This window comes from Macrobrachium nipponense, chromosome 41, assembly GCF_015104395.2.
Source record: "Macrobrachium nipponense isolate FS-2020 chromosome 41, ASM1510439v2, whole genome shotgun sequence".
NCBI lineage: Eukaryota > Metazoa > Arthropoda > Malacostraca > Decapoda > Palaemonidae > Macrobrachium > Macrobrachium nipponense.
In genome coordinates, this window is record NC_061102.1 from 38,516,285 (window position 1) to 38,537,812 (window position 21,528).

At 36.9% G+C, this 21,528-nt stretch overlaps 1 protein-coding gene across 1 annotated transcript in view; it reads right to left on the reverse strand.

Annotated features, from left to right (window-relative positions):
* The window catches only part of LOC135212704 (uncharacterized), a 123,650-nt gene that overhangs the window by 33,855 nt on the left and 68,267 nt on the right, over positions 1 to 21,528 (reverse strand). Inside the window, exons 2-8 of the mRNA XM_064246395.1 lie at positions 11,702 to 11,792; positions 10,059 to 10,148; positions 9,461 to 9,564; positions 8,476 to 8,635; positions 6,659 to 6,800; positions 1,825 to 1,913; positions 1,319 to 1,412 (exon numbers count right to left, since the gene is read on the reverse strand). Of these exons, the coding sequence (XP_064102465.1) occupies positions 1,319 to 1,412; positions 1,825 to 1,913; positions 6,659 to 6,800; positions 8,476 to 8,635; positions 9,461 to 9,564; positions 10,059 to 10,148; positions 11,702 to 11,787 (765 nt within the window). The 5' untranslated portion in view covers positions 11,788 to 11,792. The remainder of the gene's footprint in view (positions 1 to 1,318; positions 1,413 to 1,824; positions 1,914 to 6,658; positions 6,801 to 8,475; positions 8,636 to 9,460; positions 9,565 to 10,058; positions 10,149 to 11,701; positions 11,793 to 21,528) is intronic.

A 21,528-nucleotide genomic window follows, 5' to 3' on the forward strand; every position in this document is an offset into this window, starting at 1 on the left:
CACTAATCACTCATTAAACAATCATTAAACACTTACACACTAAACTTTCACTAACCTCCAACATTCACAAGACATTCACAAAACATTCACTAAACATTCACTGAATACGAAACATTCACTAAACACTAACACACAAAACATTCACTAATCCCTAAACACTTACCAAACATTCACTGAATACTTACACACTAAACATTCACTAAACCCTAAACATCCACTGAATACTTAAGTAATAAATAGTTCCATATTGGACGAGTGGGTTGCATACTCGACTACCAATCTGGTAGCCTGAGTTTGCTCCTGGCTTGTGGCAGTGCAGAATTAGAGGAATTTATTTATGGTGATTTGAAATTTATAATTTATTTCTCAATATAATATGATTCGAATTCCACAGTAAGCTGCAGGTCCCACTGCTAAGTAACCAATAGGTTCCTAGCCACATTAAAAAATATATAATCCTTTAGGCCACCCCTAAGAGAGCTGGTAATTGGCTCAGTGATCTGGTTAAACTAAGATATACCTGTTTTATGCAATTAACATTCACTAAACCCTTAGCACTCACTAAACATTCACTGAATACTTACACACTAAACATTCACTAAACCCTAAAGACTCACTAAACATTCACTGAATACTTACTAAACATTCACTAAACCCTAAACTAAAAATTTACTAAACACTTACTCATAAGCATTCACGAAACACTTACTCACTATACCCTAAACATTCACTAAATACTTACTCACTAAACCCTAAACATTCGCTAAACACTTACTCAGTAAACATTAACAATAAAAGAAATTCACAGCCGCACTAATCCCCTCCCTGTTCAAACTACAAAGTACTGGTATAGAGATCGCAACTCCAGGTATAGTATACCCTCTAAGTTAACAGCCCTAATAGTGAGATCCTTAAGTATTTAATTTATCAGCAGTAAATGCAGGAGTGTTAAAAATCACCATGTCCTTGGTCATTGAGGATTTTTGGACTGGGCATAATAGAAAAAATTCTTTTGTCTCAATCTTGGCATCCCATTAGACCAGTATGATGATTTACGCTGGTCTTTAGTAAACTAGACCTGTCAGTCTCTTACAATTTAATTCTTCTTCCAAGCTGTCGGGGCAGTCATGTCAGGGTAATAATACTAGTCGAGAGAGACTGAGAGTTCCCAGCCCTGTGATTGGCTTATCAACGGCCAATCAGGAGCGTCGTAAGGAACGGGCCTAGACATCAGATGCACGGGTGTTGTGAATCTATTATGGTAAATATTGGATTGGTCTATTATAATCTACATGTGCAATACCAAATGAATTCTTACCTTGCGTGCAGTGGTGGCCATGCCTTTGAGTTCCTCATCAGGTGTTGAATCCAAATGGATTCTTCCGCACTGCTGCTGAGATTGCTGGCGGATTCTGAAGCAGAAAATTCAGTTCACTAATTAATTTATAATTATTATGCTGAATAATGGTCGTCAAAAGCATCAATATCAATATTAAAAAATTTACTGAAGTTCAGTTGTACTTTCTGGGGCATTTTGAGGTTTTATCTGTTAATTACTGAGTTAGCTTTGTGGCCTTCTTAATGACACAGTGCTCATTGCACAAGACTGCTGATGTTTGCTGCAAGTTCCAGTAAGATTGTTATGTTACAAGGCTGAGGCATTAAGCCTATCCTCAATCCTAATGATGATAACGAGAGTTCATTTATGGAGCCATGCTGGTCTCGTGTTACCACGCGTTTCCTTTGACTTCATTGTTTTTAAAAGATATTTAAGATATTTTCTGATGTTAACGGAAAGTTGGAGTTAAAAAATTTTCATGTTACCTTTGCATCGTCTTAGTGATGGTACCTCTGGCTCCGGCTATTAGCAGCTTTCTGCGACCACATACTGTCACGCCTGCTACAGGTTCTCTCTGTTACCAAAAATGAAAAAATAAAACTTGAATTATCAAAGCAATTGGAAACCTATAAAAACCTGTCGGGATTTTCCTTTTTCTTTAAAACGAGATATTTCGTGAAACATTTGCCCATAGTTCGGAACCTCCTTAAAAATCTGTTACATGGAACTGATACTCTCATGAGAGCAGTAGTTACCAATAACACTTGAGATGTCATGTAACAAACTTACTTCAGTTGCAAGCAAAGGACTGTAATTTAAAAAAAAAAAAAAACATTCCCATAAGTAAACCTTATATATTAACTCAATATTCATTATAAATGTCAAGGAGGAAGTCAGGGATGTTTGTTTTACTCTTTCATATCTCTCTATCTCTTGTAGAAAAGATGGATTGTATCTGGTTGCAAAGCTTCGTCGAAGGATAGAATGGCGGTGTTGCTTTGTTAATACAATTACTCCAGGTCAGCCTTGGGCAAAAGCGTGTAGCTCCAGTGCCTATTATGGAATTAAGACTATTTCATCAAGGCTGAGGGACCTCCCCAGATAGTAAAGGATACCAAATCTTTCCCAGGGAAGGTGAAGTGGCCTCATTTCCCAGCTGCCCTGATTTATTTTTGCCTTAGATGAAGGTTTTTCCATCTCAAAGGGGACTTGATGATCCATGGCAACTGTTGGTCTCCATAGAGTTTGCCTAAATATGTGTATTAGAATTCTGGTTTGGAAGAGGAATGATGATCACCGTTCGATCCTTCAAGGGCAACCGGTTTGTGCACACACAATGAGCAGTAATGTTCAGTAGAGCTATGAATAAATTGTGCTTGTTATTTATCCGTTTCCAGTTATTTTTGTTGAAAAGAAGCGTTATTAAAGGCTAATTTTGTTGAGGACGCACTTTTAAATTATATATTGATTTGTACATTGTCACAAGAAAAGTAGTGCTAATTGAAAAATGATGACTAGGCATTACGAGGTTGTTTCATCCACGATATAGAAACAACAGGTAGTAATCCAATGCGCAGGTCCGTGTATTTTTATGTTAAGTAACCGATCATAATTGTGACGTCACACAAACGCATCGGAGCGAGAGCTTACTGATGTAGTACATATAGGGATAATTTCCTTTGTTACACTTTGAAATTCGATTTAATATATATCGCTCCATGGATTTAAGTGGTGAGTGCGATTTTGGACATGTGAAATGTTGTAGTTCATGTGAATGTCGATACTGAAGAAACGTAATAATCGGAATGTTGCACAGTTGGGTTTTTTGTTTGTTTGTTTGTTTGTTTGTGAGTGACTCATGTCATGGAATTTTCCATGGTTTTTTAAAACTTAACTGTCTTGTCCTTGTGTACGTACATTCGGGACCTTGTTGTCAATTGTTTTAAAGTTGATTTCCTTTTGTAAGTTGTCCGCTGGCATGAGTCCACTTTTCAGTTCATGTATTTTGTTAAATTTACATAGTTCAATTTTGTGATAATATTGTAAAACCCAACCTGATCTGGCTGGACATTCACCTAAATTGTGAAAAAATAAGTGCACAATTTTTTCTTGACTTGAGTCTGCCTTTGATGATAATTATAGAGGGTATATACCTGGAGTTGCAATCTCTATACCATTACTTCATAGTTTGGTGGTCTTCCACCAGGGCTGCGCTGCAAAGCCTTGCGGCCATTTGTAAAGTCTCGTAGCCTGCAAATTGAGCAGGGGATTAGTGCGAATGTTAATTTTTTTAACGTTAATGTTTATTGATCAAGTGTTTAGCGAAATTTTAGGGTTTAGTGAGTCAGAGTTTGGTGAATGATTATGAATAAGTGTTTAATGAATGCTTATTTTAGGGTTTAGTATGTAAATATTCAGTGAATGTTAACTGAGTGTTTAGGGTTTAGTAAATGGTGTTGAATGTTTATTGTGTAAGTATTCATTGAATGTTTAGTGAGCCTTTAGCATTTTCGTGAATGTTTAGTGTGTAAGTAATCAGTGAATGTTGTTGAATGTTTATTGTGTAAGCATTCAGTAAATGTTAAGAGAGTCTTTAGGGTTTTAGAGAATGTTTAGTGCGTAAGTATTCAGTGAATGTTTACTGGGTATTTAGTGAATGTTTAGTGTGTAAGCATTCAGTGAGTGTTCAGGGTTCAGTGAATGTTTACTGTGTAAGTGTTTAGTGAGTGTTTAAGGTCTAGTGAAGGTTTAGTGCATGTTAGTGTTTAGTGAATAAGTATTCAGTGAATGTTTACTGGGTGTTTAGTGAATGTCTTGTGAATGTTGGTGTTTAGTGAGTGTTTAGAGTTTAGTGAATGTTTTGTAAATATTAGTGTTTACTGAATGTTTAGAGAGTGTTTAGGGGTTAGTGAATGTTAATGTTTAGTAAATGTTTAGTGAGTAAACATTCAGTGAATGTTAATGTGTAAGTATTGTGTGAATGTTTAGTGAGTGTTTAGGTTTCGTTAATATTTTGTGAATGTTGGTGTGTATTTCTTGTGAATGTTGGTGTTTAGTGAGTGTTTACTGTGTAAGTGTTTATTGAGTGTTTAATGAGTGATGAGTGGATGGTCATTTAGTGTTTAGTGTTTAATGAGTTTAGGGATTTAATGAGCATTTATTGTTTAGTGTATTTAGTGTTTAATAAGTGTTTAGGGTTTAGTGAGTGTTTAGTGTATATTGAGTGCTTAGTGAATGTTTAGTGTATTGTGGGTACTTAGTGAATGCTTCGTGATTGTTAAGGGTTTAATTAATGTTGAGGATTGAGAGCGTGTTTAGTGAATGTTTACTGAGTGTTTGGGGTATAGTGAGTATTTAGTGAAATTAGTGTTTAGTGAGCAGTTAGTGTATAGTGAGAGCCTAGTGAGTGTTGGGTATTCAGCAAGTGTTTAGTGTTATCGAGTGTGAGTGTGTTTAGTGAGGATAAGTGCATTGTGAATGTTAGTGTTTAGTGATTGTACATTACTGTTTAGTTAGTGTTTAGTGACTGTATGCAAAGAAAGTTCTGTAATTAATAGGAACCCGTTATGCTTGACACTGCTTAGATCCAAGAGCAGATTTTTAGGCTTTGACTACAGTGGTTGGAGTGGTTAGGCCAAGCTGGTTTTGTAAGGTCATTTTTCTCTATGAAATTGGGTCCAGTACTAATAATAATAAAAATAACAATGATGTCAGCAACACTAATAATAATAGTAAAAATATTAATATTAATAGTAATAATAATATTGAGATAATAATTATAGTAAAAAAGATAAAAATTATAACATTAAAATTAATAATATAATAGTAATAAAGTTTAGTACTATGAGCTGGACCGAGACCTTTCAGTATGGCCGCCCGAAGTCACACACTCGGCAGGGAGACATGTGTTAGTTGACGGCAAAAATGCCATGGTTCTCTCAATAATTACGTGATTTTCTATACATTTTACGAAATCAACACCGCCGAGTCATTAAGAGTAGTTCTGTTCATTTTGATTAGATTGAAATTGCTATTGCAAGATGAAAATAAGTTGTCAGAAACATAATAAATTGTAGTTAAATGGCTAACTGGCCAGCCAGCCAGCTTTCAGAAACGCGGGCGGCCCAGTGGCCAGTGCACGCCACGACCTTCGTGCTTGAGATTCGAGACTAGGTGGACGTCCGTGAGATTGCTCCTGTATTTCCGTGCCTAGAATATGGCCTCCACCATGAGGCAGCGCCTCAGTGGCGTGGTTGATTTGGTGTTTGCTTCTCACCTCGGTGGTCGCGGGTTCGATTCTTGGCCATTCCATTGAAGAGTGATATTTCATTGTGATATCTTAGTGACCACGTGGTCACTCGTGTATCGAACGTCTATTGAGGTGGGAAGCCTGTAAGTCATTTATTGTTAACTAGTACGTAGCCATGAGATAGGTTTTTATTTTGGTAATAAAATTGTTAAAAAACCAAACGGCCTAATTCTATTGTCATTGTGTCTGAGCTGGAAGCTGACCCTTAAGGTGGGTCTATCTCGCCGACAGCATCCGGCACAACCAGTGTAAGAAGTCGTCGAGTAAATTGCAAGTCGCGACATCAGTGTTGTTGCTGATTTTTTTGCAATTTTGACATTTAATATCAATTTTAACAAATAACATAATTATGTTACACTACAATAAACCATTTTGAAGTCCAACGATATCACTAAGACAAATGAATGTTCACTTCTTACCGGAAATTTTGGCAGTTACGAAAAGAGCCTGCGAAAATAGCAATTAAAGCATAACGTTTATATTAATAATATATCTAGTATGCAAATGAATATATAGTATGCAAATTAAGATAATTCATCATTAGATTCCTTGATAATTTTTCAGTATATGAGAGGGATATTGCTATTTGAACTCCACAAGTTGCCATGGCAACAGCTTTGGCGTAGAGTACCATGACGTCAAAGAATCACATGCGCAGACGAGTGTCAAACTCGTCACAAGAGTGGGACTACCTTGTCATTTCTATATCGTGGTTTCATCACAATGTAATACAAAAAATATCTCTATGGGATAACTCATTCTTTGAAATATAAGAAATTATTTCAAGCGATTTGCTTGAAAGAGACTGGGTGGCGGAGGGCTCATGGGAACTGAAACAGGAATTTTATGTATATATCTACTGGGATATTAATACTCAATTTCTCATTGATATTGGCTATTTGCTATCAGTGATAATTTAAAAATAAATAATATCCAAAATCAATTTTTTTTGCTAGTGATTGGAACAAATCCTAATTGTTGCATTTCAAAGTTATCTATCTCCAGCTTACCTTGTTATGTGTAAGGAGAATATATTTGGGTGTTGGAGTAAACAGCTTTTCCTGTGAAACATCTCTTCCTCTTGCTCCAACGCCATTGGCTAAGTAAGTTATGAGACCGCCCCAGCTTATCCCCACAGTACTGGTGCTGCCCCTTGGAAAACCAAGATAAAAATAAACAAATAAATAAAATCCTTGGGTGCTGAGGTAGGAAGAAAAGGGAGGGCAAATTATATACTACATCTATATTTTTTTCTATATTTGTATAAGTATTCAGCTTTGCCTAGTGAGTTCTGATACCGTTTCTGCTTTATCGCAGCCAAGATTCATCCTGATTACAACTGGGATCCAAAATGATGGGTCTATTTTTTACGTCACATATACTAGTTGTGTCAGTTCTAGGTTTTGCTACTTTAGTTTACAATTTTTCAGATGGTGCTAGATATCAAGAGCATAAAAAGTTATATAATTTACATGTTCAGGCAGCAACTGTGGATTGCGGAGAGAAAAGTGGATTATTTATAGAGACCTGCAATATATGCAGAGCTTATATTTATTAGATAAACGACAACTAAGTTCCAGGATGCATAATCGTTGTTTGATATGTTAGACATGTCGGAGCTTGATTGGTACACTGAGAGAATTCCAATCCCATGGGGTGTCGGTGTTCGAGGTTATATGCAGATGAATTTCTTCTTCAGAAACCAGTTAACCTGTGGAGTCTGCAATTAATCAGAGGAAATTGTGAATGATGCATAATTCATATATTCCGTGCTAATTAAAAAATCTAAGGAGGTGTTTCAAGGCCGTATTAAATTTGGTAGAAAGTTCCTTGGACTGTATTCTTACTCCGCCGTTTCAATATCTGAACTGCCAATCGTCCAAAAAGAAGATTTAATACTTGGTACTGCGAGATGTTGCTGCCAAATTTGCCCGAACTTTGTGGTTCCCTTCGATTACTTTTACCTTGAATTGTCTAGGAATAAGCACCTCGTCACTGGTAACTGAATAAAATAATTGAAATGTGTTCTCTGCCATATCTTTTGAAGCTCTCCCATGATTATTTCAACCTAAAGTATTTAGGGCTCCAATATGGCAGAATCGAAATAAAATTTCTGTTCACTTAAAGAGACTGGTTGCAACGTATCACTGTCATTAATGCTGCTTGTAACACGCTTTCTGCATAGTACGTTTTCTTCTTGAAATTACAGGTTGTTTCGCTGGGTTCACATTTTATAATAGTGTTGTTATCATCATGAACACATCATCTACAATAGTCCGTGCTTGAATGAAAATACGTTTTCTTTGTAGATAGAGAGGTCCCATTTTCTTTGTATGTCCGCCAATTGTGTTTTTCGTAGGTATATCCTTTGCATCGGCACTACTTGTCATGTCGGTTTTTAGGTAATGGGTGGCAACGTCGGGCATGGCTGGATCCTATTCCAGACGACTTAATTTATGTAATATTCTACTATACTGATTGGTCATTTTGGCTACCGACACTTAGAATATTAGAGTCATGTAAATGAAAGTGATTTTTAAATTGGTAAGTAATTATGCTACTCTTGTGAAGTTTTGGGTCGTTCCACATGCATTTTTTAGCACATTCTTACCTTGCACATTCTATGCCAACACTATCTCAACAATAGTTTTTAATTTTTTCCTCGTTTACATAGAGTATCCACACTTCAGTTCCGCAAAGAAAATTTGGCTTAACAGTACTACCTTTTTGCATTGTAACTTTTATTCAGTCTAAGCTTCTATTTTGCTTTACGCATGAGAAAAAAATGTGCATAGTTTTGGAGGCAGTAACTATGGTGATCGCATACCCATAACTGCTGCTACTACTGCTCATATTACTGCTGCTGCTGCTGATATGGGTTCCTGGAGGGCCACTGGAAGAAGTCGTCACAACAGAGGCAGAGGCTGCCGTGGTAGCAACAATAGCATCGAATATTAATCCACAAGCTCCTTCAAAACGCTCTGTGTCTGAAAGATAATAAATATGGCATTGTTGTGAAATGCATTTTCAAACAAAATGTTTCCAGTACCCTTATGATTTTTTATGATGATGAAATTAATAAGTCATTAGATAGATAAAACATGGTATATCAAGAAAACATATACTATCTGAAACAAGCTGTACTACATTAGAGAGAATAAAATACGGACACAGATTTCAAAATGAAGTTAAGAGCAAGTCTGAAAAAAAAAAATAAACATCAAAATTCCTTGCACATTCTTGTCGAGTTGAACCAATAGCCCAGTCGCCTACTGGTGTTGCCGTTTCAGCGAATCATCCTCACAATAAAAAAATAAATAAATTCAAAATAAAAAAATCCAAAGCTTCCCAACAATGGACATTACGGCAATAACTCTCCCTACTCGACTCTGCAGCTTTCCCTTTTTTCTTTTCATGTAAACTCCAGCTGCTTAAAATCAAGTCCTTTTCAAACTGAAATTTCTGTCACTGTAGTACTTAACTTTCTAGAACTTTGTCCCCTGCTTCTTCTTTGTGCTTCCAAACAGCACGTGATTTTTTAATATAAACCATATCATGTTATCTACATGAGATTCTTCATAAAACATTTAATCTCGATGGTAAAATGTACTTCACAAAAAATAATGATAAAATGTTCACCTTTACTCGTCATGGACGTTTTTAAACCAAACTTCAGTTCTGTAAGAATACCTTAAATATACACGAAAATATATAATGTAGTAAAAAAGAGTTTGGCATTACCATGCAGTAGGAAATGTTAGAGTAAAATATAGATACACAATTTAAACTATATTTTCATACTTTTTTCTTACCTAGCAATGATGTTATGGCATCGATAAACTGGGGACGAGTTAGGAGTCTTGTCTCTTCTTCATCCTCGCCACTGACTGAGAGAGAAGCTCTCCCTGGCCATCCTCTGTTGTGAGGAAAAGTGAGTTCATTAATTGTCCTGTGGGTGATGGTCGTAAGAAGCAAATTCATTTTTATTATTAAGAATGGTGGAGTGGGCTAAGACTAATAAAGAGGGTAGAATGGACTACGGGCGCGTGAAGAATTTTGCAAATATCTTGTGAAAGTGCAGTTCATCTGTAGCAACTTTAAAGGGCCCCATACACTGAACGGTTGTCTGTATCGTTCGCAAAAACATTGTGCATGGGCTTGTCTGAATGCAAAATTGGGGAATCTGTCACGACCAGGTTGCTGGCTTGCGACTTGTGTCTGTCATACACAGGTCGTTCAATGTATGGATTTGTCTGTTCTAGAGAGGATGCCATGTTTTCCAGAGACAAAATCTTTGTTCGGACTGAAATCGGTGCGGAGATCTTTCATACTGTTTGAATAGTGTGTGCGTTTGTCGATAACGACAATCGTTCAGTGTATGAGGGCCCAAGTCACGATTGAAATCGGTACCTGGGCTGAATGAAGTGACGTCTCACCATCATAAGGTGCTCGGGTGTCATAGCTGACCAAAGCTCCTCTTCAGTGGCTGTGACTTCAGATCTGAAATACAGGCATTAGTCAAAGGCTAACCAGTTCGGTGTTATGACGAAAATGGCCAGACATCGTTATCGGAGATAACACATTACAAGGTGATTGTTGGCTACTGGAGGAGAAAAACTTAGGTTCTTTACGCCTTCACCATAGAAATTAATAAATGGACAGGCAGGCAGGAAGAGAAACGCAGAGGAAAACAAGCAATAGAAAATATATCGGATTGTGACATCAGATGTTATTATTCCATAACAAAATGAATACCCGGCTCAAGTTTCTACTAATGAAAAGGGTGAATGTACATTAAAGTTTACTCTTTTGGAACAGTAAATTCAACAAGCTTGTCAGCTACTTAAAAATTTGTCCCTCATAGTGTTTATAATTGCCAGTTAGTCTGGCAACCGTCTTCTACAGGTGGGAACCTTTTCGAAAATGTGTCTAGACAGTACACCAGAATGTTTCCACAACTACGTACAACAGTAAACGAGTCGCAAATGTTGTAACTGGTGCTGTGAAAGTACCTAGAAAGTCAGATGTTTCTCGGAGCACACTATAGAACAATACTACCTAATAAGGTAACCGGAGTTATTATGTTTTTGGACTCAAAGCTGTGGATAGATTATTAGTACTATGGTTCATATATTTTCCTTTAGTTAAAGCTCATTGTCAAGAGCATTTTAAGAAAAAAAAGTTTTATGTTAATGTCAATAATTCTCTCGCATAGAGATAACATGATACAGTGGATGTTAATAATGAATTATTTATCAGTACATATATTTGGACGAAATTGCTGTAAAAAGGTCAAACTATAAAAATAAAAATAAAAACTACAGTAAATCGTTCATACCAAAGGCAGTTTTTCTTAGTATGCATGATTTTGCATCGTTAAAATACCAGTTAGTGCTAATAGGTTTATTTCGTTATTAAATGTGTATCGTAAAAGCTAAACTGTTTCTTGGCAGTGCTTGTTTTCCTTCTTTTAATGGATTTTTCTTATCAAAGTCGAAGGAAGGCTTTCGTGGAATCATCCCAGCGAAACCTGTGCGGGATAATTAAAAGCCGATTTTCGTTCCCCTTTGAACATGACAGTTAGCCCTCATAGCTTGATCAAATGTTTTATTCGTGGTAGGTTAAGTTTCGTCTGCCTCTCTTATTTTTATATAAGGGTATTGTGTTTGTATTTAGCTTTGCAAACAGTTCAGTAATTATTATGTTAAGCAAACATTACGTTGCGATATCTTAATACTTTCTCATCCCTACAATATTCAAAAACAGGTCTACGAACATGCAAGAAATCTGTATAGTAGTTCTTTCTGAATGGCTTCCATAATTAGCCATAGGAAGGCTATCAAATTATTAGACGGTGGTCAGTTTTAGAGAGAAAATGATTTCATGCTGGAAGACTCATGCTTTAGAATTTGAGCACTCTTCTGCCCAACACATCATATTAAGTAAATCGTAATTTGCTCATTAGTGAATTGTAGCCGTTTTTGTCTTTTGTAAAATGGAAATGGATGGTACACTTAGGTGAATGCTGTTGGGCGATTGGATTGGTTACTGACCTGTCATGATAAGCTTGATGATCATCTCCAGATACGCTGGTGCTCGCTCTGCTCAACCGAATTCTTGGCGCTGGTTGGCCCGCCATTCTCTCTGGAAAGTAAATAACAAAAGAGTATTGTTGATGGTCTGTCTGACGTAAGAATTGTACATGTATGAAAAATGGGAAACGATAGAATATTGCATAGTAAACAATATCTGTGAATATCCTAAGATAAAAGAAAAACACAAAATGCTGTATTTACATTAGTGCAGGACATGGATTAGTGTATTAATATCACCTGTTCGTGCAGCTTAACTGCTGCCTATTTTAACCACATTTCCAATTATCAGTCCTTTGTGAATTCTTCAAAATGTAATGTCTTTGTTCCTTTTTATCAGCTATCTGGGGCATTAGTATCGTCAGTAGTGTAAGAAGTCAACTTTTACCGTCTTTATATGGCCTTCCAAGCTCTTCATTGTGTACTGTTCTGACAGTTGTAAGCTTCAGTTTTCTGGTCAGAAATCGGTGTTTGGAGATATCAGTTAAACATAACACAATTATATCCCATAAATTTTTTCGTAGTTTACCCATAACATTGTAACCTTTTCAGAACAAACGGTGCTTGAGGTCATCATCTACTGTTCATCAAGGGGCTGGGCGTAACTGAATTAACCTGTACCTGGAGCCTAATGTGTTTTCTTGTGAAACTTATCCGTCCCTGATAATAGCCAGATGAAATCCATTGACATTTGAATATTAGGGAATGGTTTCTCTATCGCCATCAGCACTCTCCCTCCAGTATAATTATCAAACTATTGAAGGATCTGTGGATGGTGCTAGGTCCTGCAGGGAAGGCATCCACTCTGGATTTCCTTTTGTTTAAGCCAGTAAAATGCTGGAGAATGGTTCCCGGATTTGCGTGTATGTATGTATGTATGTATGTATGATGATGTATGTATGTATGTATTTGTATGTAGTATGTAGTATGTATGTATATATATATATATATATAATATATATATATATATATCTATATATATATATATATATATATATATATATATATACACACACACACATGGGTTGTCCATATAATAAGGTTCTCAAGGAGCTGCAGTCGCAAGGAACACTGTTGCACGGGATCCGGCGACACTGGCCGCCTGGCGTGTAGCTTGGTCCTCCCTCTCCCAGTCCCCCTTCCCCCAAAGGTGAGCTGTCTGCAAGACTGCTACGCCCCCAGCTTTGGCTTGGCAGCCGATAGAGAGGGAGCTCCCACTCGCTTCTCCCGCCAGGTGCGAATTACGCTCGCTCTTTGATTCGTATTTTGTGTGCAAAAAACACTACACTGGTGAACATTCATTCCCAACTGTGTGAAGTCTACAGAGAAAAGTGTATGAGTGTAAAACATGTGCGCCATTGGTGCAGAGAATTCAAAGACAGACCTCCATAATGCATTTCAGAACCAGAGAGGAGCTGAAAGATGTTTTAAGCTACCTTTGTGGAGTGGTGGGAGAGTTCTACAATTCAGGCATAAAGGAGATGGTACACTGATTGCAAAAATGCATTGATCTCAATGGCGATTATGTCGAAAAATAGCAAAAGTCTAAGCTTTCCAAAAATGTATTATTCAATGCCAATAATCATGTTTTTCATTGTGAAAAATCTTTGGGAACCTTCTTTTACGGACAACCCTCGTATATATACATACATATATAATTATATTAAGTGCTGTTAAAGATCTCATCATGTCCCTTGACGTTTTAAAAAGAAAATTCATGTCATTGGCCAACGCAAAACAGCAGGGTGTCAAATTCATGCAATGATGGCTAATGCATATCTCTAATATTCACTGTTCTGCTTATAACCAAATTAAACGTCATATTTTAGTAGCTATAAGTCTCCTAAGCACGGATCTCGCACCTCTGCCTTGTAGTTACATCTGCCTTTTAAAGAAGATTTTTCAGTTTTACTAACCATTTTATTTCTGTGTTGCACTATATTCTTCTACGGTCGGGGGCATGGAATCTATTAATACATTACATTCTCATTCAGTCATTTGCCTTTCCATGTCGTAGACCTTTGACATTTGCTCCTTTGTATGAGTCAGCCGTTCTGTTCATGACCCTAAGTGGCAGTTATTCATAAAATCCCGGGCGTAATCTCGCTTCTTCTTATTCATAAATCTAAGTTTCATTTTCTCTGTGTCCTTAGATAGGTAAAATCTTTTGCCTCCACATTTTTAAAAACACACACACACACACACACACACACACACACACACATATATATATATATATATATAATAATAATATATATATATATATATATATCTATATATATATATATAAGATATAATATATATAAATATATATATATATATATATATTAGAAGAATCATAGGGGTAGCAGACCCGACCAACATCCAGGTTGAAGAGGTAAAGGCATGTCTTTCACAGGTATCGTTTATTACACCGACGTTTCACATCACATGATGCATCCTCAAGGCTGGAAATTATATATTAAGAATACTAAAACCATCACTCACTCATAAAAAATCTTAAAAAAGCACAACAGGTATTTGACATTTACAAATACAAATTAAAACGAGAACTTGAAAGGATCACTTACCAAGTTAAGAGTTAAAAAGTGGCTAAAAAGGCTGAGAGAAAATTAACATAAGAAGATGACTAAACAGAACGTGGAGAGTAAACAAACAGGCAGTTATGCTAAAAACAGTTGCGTTTTTAGCATAACTGCCTGTTTGTTTACTCTCCACGTTCTGTTTAGTCATCTTCTTATGTTAATTTTCTCTGCCTTTTTAGTCACTTTTTAACTCTTACCTTGGTAGGCGATCCTTTCAAGTTCTCGTTTTAATTTGTATTTGTAAATGTCAAATACCTGTTGTGCTTTTTTTAAGATTTTTTATGAGTTAGTGATGGTTTTAGTATTCTTAATATATAATTTCCAGCCTTGAGGATGCATCATGTGATGTGAAACGTCGGTGTAATAAACGATACATGTGAAAGATATGCCTTTACCTCTTCAACCTGTATATATATATATATATATATATATATATATATATATATATATATATATATCCTATATGTAATCCAGGTTGAGGTAAAGGCATGTCTTTCATGCCTTTACCTCTCTCTCTCTCTCTCTCTCTCTCTCTCTCTCTCTCTCTCTCTCTCTCTCTCTCTCTCTCTCTCTCTATATATATATATATATATATATATATATATATATATATATATATATATATATATATATATATCTGTGTGTATCCAATGTAGCACGAAGGAACACGGGCTTGAGAATATCCTTAAATCCACGGTAGAAGATGAGTGAAACTATAGATTGGAGGCAAAATATTTTACCTATCTAAGGACATAGACAAGATAAAACTTATTAGACAGCGTTTTAAAGGGGAAAGAAGCGAAGTTCGAATTATTACACATTTTACATACTTAACCAATTCATATTGGAGCAACACACACACACACACACACACACACACATATATATATATATATATATATATATATATATATATATATATATATATATATATATATATATATATATATATATATATATATGAACTGGTCTGCATAGAAACTTCATGTGTGAGACGTAACGGAAATTCTACTATATGTGTTGTGCGTAGCTATGTGTGATCAGAGAGTAATGATCAGATAGATATCGCTGATTCATCGAATGCCCTTATGTTCGTTGGTGGCGTGGCGTGGGTGATTCAAATGAGTGCCATACATCGAAGACCCTGGTTCCTTTTAATTATAAGAGGCCAATCAGCTTCGACCTGTGACCCAAACAAGTTCAGTTTGAAAAGTTAAGAGCAGTGTTGCCACACGTACGATAATTATCGTACAAGTACGATAAAAACGGCCTTGGTACGATGCACGATAGCATTTTCCATTATCGTACGGTTTGTGCGATAATTCTAAGGTGTTGATAAGTAATTAATTACAAATATAAATGGTCGGTGAACTCCTCCATGAAACAGGCTAATTTCTATAAAAAAAGAAAGAATTATTTCGGAGTCCGTACATGGCTTGCCGCCGCTTGTCTCCAATTGTAACGTGGTTCAAAGGCTATTGGAACAGTGGGAGGCACTGAAGCTATTTTTCTTGGAGAAGTGGCTCGCTGAGAAACTATTAGCAACATAGTTGATTATCAACTCCCTTCATGATCCTTTCATGAAGTTATATTTCATGTTCCTTGACTGGGTTCTTCCAATGTTTACTGAATTCAACAAATTTTTCCCGTCAGATAAAGCAGTAATAACAGTTCCCCATGATAAAGTGTCCATGCTATTCAGAGACCTCCCTCTCTCATTTATGGACAGGACCAAATGTACCTAGGAGTTAAAGTTATGCAGGGATTAAAAAACCCCTCCATACAGGAAAAGAAAGCTCAACAGCAGGAGTTTTATCAGAGATGTAGAAGTTTCCTTGTAGTGGCATGCACACAAATAAAGAAGAGGTATAATTTCAATGATGGTGTCCTGTCAAAGTTAAACTCTCTGTCCAAAAAATGCTCTCTCATCAGAATTCAGAGAAAGAATCCCCTCCTTATTCCCTCTTGCATCTGAGCTTCCTCTGATTGTACCCCCAGATGACCACTCACTACTTCAAAAGCTGGATGATCAATGGAGAATGTTTCCCATATTGCAACATGAACTTCAAACATCTCGTTAATGAGTCACCTGATAAGGTTCTGGGGAGAAGTGTCCAAAAAGAGTCTTGTTTTCAGACGTAGCCAATTTTGCTCTAACTGCTCTTTGCTTGCCGCACTCTAATGCTGAATGCGAACGAGTGTTCAGTAAAGTTAAACTCTTTAAAACTAAACAAAGAAACAGAATGAAAACAAGGACAGTTAATGGGGCTCTTCTCTCTGCTAGTTGCTCGTTTATCATGTTCAGCTGGTGAGTCTCCACCTATAACAATATCATCCAGATATGGATAAGCAAAATCATAAAAAGCTAACAATTGGGAAATGAACTTCTGAAATATTGCAGGAGCAGAATGGATACCAAATGGTAAGCGTAAATATCTATATAGACCCAAATGTGTGTTAATTACAAAATATTTACGGTCTTCTGGAGCAACTTCCATTTGCAAATAAGCCTTCTTGAGATCAAGTCTGGTATAATACTTATATCCAGAGACACTGGAAATTAATTCTGACATATTAGGTAATGGGAATTTAGATTCATGAAGAATTTCATTTATTCTACGAAAATCCCCACAAATCCTAAGGGATCCATTCTGCTTCTATAATCTTATTTTTTTCAAGCTCTTGCAGCGCACTCTCAGCCTCACTGCGTAACGTCAGTGGCACCGTGCGGACCTTCTGAAAAACAGGAACATGACCAACTTTAGGATACAATCGGGCTTGACAGTTCTTAATTGGTTTCAAACTATCTACATTATATTAAATTCCTACCTATCAAGTTATTTGGGAGTCTGACCCAACAATTATGAATTAACGTCTGAATGAAAAGCGGAAATGAAACAGATGTGGTTTATCTAGACTTTGCAAAAGCTTTTGACAAGGTAGACCATAATATATTAGCGAAGAAAATTAGAAAACATAATGTAGTGGATAAAGTAGAAAGATGGTTAAAAGAATTTTTACACAACAGAAAACAGATAGTTATTGCAAACGATGAGAAATCGGATGAAGCTAAGGTAATTTCCGGTGTGCCGCAAGGTACGGTGTTAGCTGCATTACTGTTTGTTATTATGATTGCAGACATAGACAGTAATGTTAAGGACTCGGTAGTGAGTAGTTTCGCCTATGACACAAGAATAAGTAGAGAAATTACTTGTGATGAAGATACGAACACGCTACAAAGAGACCTTAACAAAGTATATGATTGGGCAGAGGTAAATAGGATGGTATTTAACTCTGATAAATTTGAATCAATAAACTATGGAGACAGAGAAGGAAAGCTATATGCACATAGGGGACCTAATAATGAGACAATCACAAATAAGGAAGCAGTTAAAGACCTTGGTGTGATGATGAATAGAAACATGTTATGCAACGATCAAATAGCAATTCTATTGGCAAAATGTAAAGCAAAAATGGGAATGTTGTTACGGCACTTCAAAACAAGAAAAGCTGAACACATGATTATGCTTTATAAAAAATATGTTCGTAGTCCACTTGAATATTGCAATATGATATGGTACCCGCACTATCAAAAGGATATTGCACAAATAGAGAGTGTACAAAGGTCCTTTACAGCTAGCATAGAAGAAGTTAAGGACCTTGACTACTGGGAAAGACTACAATCCTTAAAATTATATAGCCTAGAAAGGAGAAGAGAACGCTACATGAAAATTCAGGCATGGAAGGAATAGCTGAAAACATCATGAAGCTAAAAATATCAGAAAGAGCAAGCAGAGGTAGATTAATAGCGCCCAAAACTATACCAGGAAAAATAAGGAAAGCACACAGGACATTAATCCACTACGCCACAGCATCGAATAATGCAGCGTACTATTCAATGCGTTGCCAACACTCATCTGAGGAATATAACAGGAGTGAGCGTAGATGTGTTTAAGAATAAGCTCGACAAATATCTAAACTGCATCCCAGACCATCCAAGATTGGAAGATGCAAAATATACCGGAAGATGTACTAGCAACTCTCTGGTAGACATTAGAGGTGCCTCATACTGAGGGACCTGGGGCATCCCGAACAAGATGTAAGGTCTGTAAGGTCTCTTTCAACTTATATCGAATGCAAAGCCTTAAACCTAAATGAAGGAACAAATGAAGAATTCCAGACCTTAGGGGCAAGATGAGCGAGAGAGAGAATTCATGAATTCATTTGACAAAATGGTAAACAAAGGAAAATCCTCGAATTTATTGCCATAGATGAGGTAAAAAAAAAACCGGACGAGGAGAGAGAGAGAGAGAGAGAGAGAGAGAGAGAGCAGACAAAAAAAGAAAAGGACTGTATTTGTGTGTGCATACTTGTAGCAAACGTTCAATTGAACTAAATAATTAATTGAAGAATCATTTGAGTAGGGGAACTTTTGGTAACAATTATAAATTGCTTGTGAAAATGATTTCTGAAAAATTAACCATCACAAACACAAGTCGCTAATGAAACTCTGTGTGTGTGTGTGTTTGGTGATCTCTTCATTCTATATATCCCATTACCTTCTGTTCTTGAATTTCAAGTCAATGGACCCTGTGGTGGTGGGCTTATTCTATATGAATGAGGTTCATCTTTAGAATAATAATAATACTAACTTTGAGACTACAACGGTCCCCTAGAAAGGCTAAAAAGGTTAAAATAGAAGGGACGATAAACTAGCTCACGAAATCAGGAAACAGAAAACTTCTTAATGGTATCAGACATCCGACATCCTAAGAAACAAGTGGCCAGCGTTACGCACGAGTTGTGTGTCAGTGAATTATTATTAGCCAATAATTCAAGTTACTCATTGGCATAATGATTGTTGACGGACGTGCGAATTGTTAGGGGCAGTTGGGACGGGCAACCAGAGGTCCTGTTCTTGCCCAGGGCCGAAAAAATAAGAAAAAGGCAGAAAGGAAAGGGGGTTGTATAAACCGTATTGATATGGAAGAAGCCCACCAAAGGGGCCACTGACTTGAAATTCAAGCTTCCAAAGAATATTATGGTGTTCATTAGAAAGTAGTAAATAGGAGGTAACAGATAAGCAGACAGAAGAGATTAGTAATTGGAAAAGAAAAAAAATAAATGGACAAATAATGAAATAAATAAACAGATACTGGTAAAATGTAATGAGATTATAAAATACACACTGTTAACAGTCATTTCACGTTAGTCTATTCTTACTCACAGCTGTGGCCATCAGAATTTCCTTTAAAGAGAAAAAGACCAAGTTCCTGAATACGCTATTTCGAAAGAAGAAGAAGAAAAACACTACCTGGTGACGGTTTGTGATCGGGAAAAAACATCATCATTAACAACCGTAGCCATTTTCTCTCTCTCTCTCTCTATCTCTCTCTCTCTCGTCCTCTCTCATCTCTCTCTCTCTCTCTTAGTACTGTTGCAACATCACGTATATTACGCCCACACACACGTGCGCACGCGCGGTAAGCTTGTTTAAGGGCTGTCATAATTTCCATGAGTGGGTTTCAATAGTGGGTTTCAGTGCGCATTCCTGCTTCAATATACTTTTGATTCATTCGTGTCCTTTGGCGTTCCTCGTGCGTAGACAGCATGCCTAAAAAGTGACCTGACTTTGGGGCATTATATCATATATTCTAATATATATATATATATCTATATATATATATATATATATATATATATATATATATATGTAGATAGACAGAATGAATTAATATTAATATAAACCTCAATTAAAGCATTATACGCTAAGCATGGTTATACACACATTAGATTCTCTATTTTTCTGTTTTTCTAAGCAAAAATACGGTCTCTCTCTCTCTCTCTCTCTCTCTCTCTCTCTTCTCTCTCTCTCTCTCTCTCCTTCTCAAAATATTGATTGCAAAGCCTTAAACCTAAATGAAGGAACAAATGAAGAATTCCAGACCTTCGGGGAAAGAAAGAAAGAAAGGAAGAAAGAAAGAAAGGGAGAGACAGAGAGAGAGAGAGAGAGAGAGAGATTTCAGCAATTTATAAAACCAAGAGACAAGACATAATTAAAGTTCAGAATCTTTCCTGGTATATTTCGATAAACCAAAATATCTGTCGTGGAATATAGAAAATCAACGAAAAATCGAGAGAGAGAGAGAGGAGAGTATATGAACTGGATACTTCAGATATGGATTTCCGTTTGAAGAAAATGTGGCCTTATCTGGCCTTGGCAGCAGCTGTTATTAGTGATCTTGTTTGGTGTGGGTGCCTATTCGCTGGCGAGATTTCTCTCCTGACCGATAATTATGGAGCTGAAGAGCCTAAGGAAAAGGAACTGAACGAGAGAATTGCAGCTATAGACGGCAGAAGCGGTGCGGATAGCGAGGCTCATTCAGGAACAAAAAGACTCAAGCGAAAAGTGGGAATCCGACTGGAAAGACTTGGAGGTGAGGTTGGAGCGCCTGCAGAAGGCTTTGGAGGACCTGTTGGAAGGAAAAGCGTGGACTCCAGTGTAAAGTTGAAACAGCGAAACTCAAGAGAAACGAGCTGGCATGCCTTGTAGAGGAAGGAAATGGTGGCCTGGAGTCGGTGAAGAAGAAGGCCGGTGTCCAGGGCGAATGGAACGACCAGATGGATGATGAGGTTGGATGGCTGGGAGGAACGAAGGAGAAAATGGTCTATGATTTGAAGAAGCTCCAGGAGAAATGAAGACGAATGGAGGAGAGCAAGTGAAAAGTGCAGAAGCTTCTATGGATGTTGAAGAAATGGCGTGATGAAGACTGCACTGGCCTCATTCAGACGGATAAGATTTGGACATTTTGAGGAAGATGTTTATTTTGTAATAAGTTTGTTTTGTTTATCCTTGAAGGAAATTGAAGTAGAACGGAAATAAATATATTAAAATGTTTTCTTAGAGTTTTATTGATTCGTGGATAGAAAAGAAAAGGGAGGGAATATAGAAAGGGTGAAGAAAATAAGGGGATTTGTGTAGGTGCCTGGAGAAGAAAGAGGATTAGGAGAAGCCCCAAGAAAATTGAGAGGATTCAGTAGGATTAGTGGAGGTGCCAGGAGAAGGACGAGAGGATTGAGTAGGATTGGTGGAGTGCAAGGAAAAGAACTTGAAGATTCAGAGAATCCCCAGGAAAATTGAGAAGATGCAGTGGCATATTGTGGTTCTAAGGTACAGAATAGCTATTACACTGTGCAGGGAGT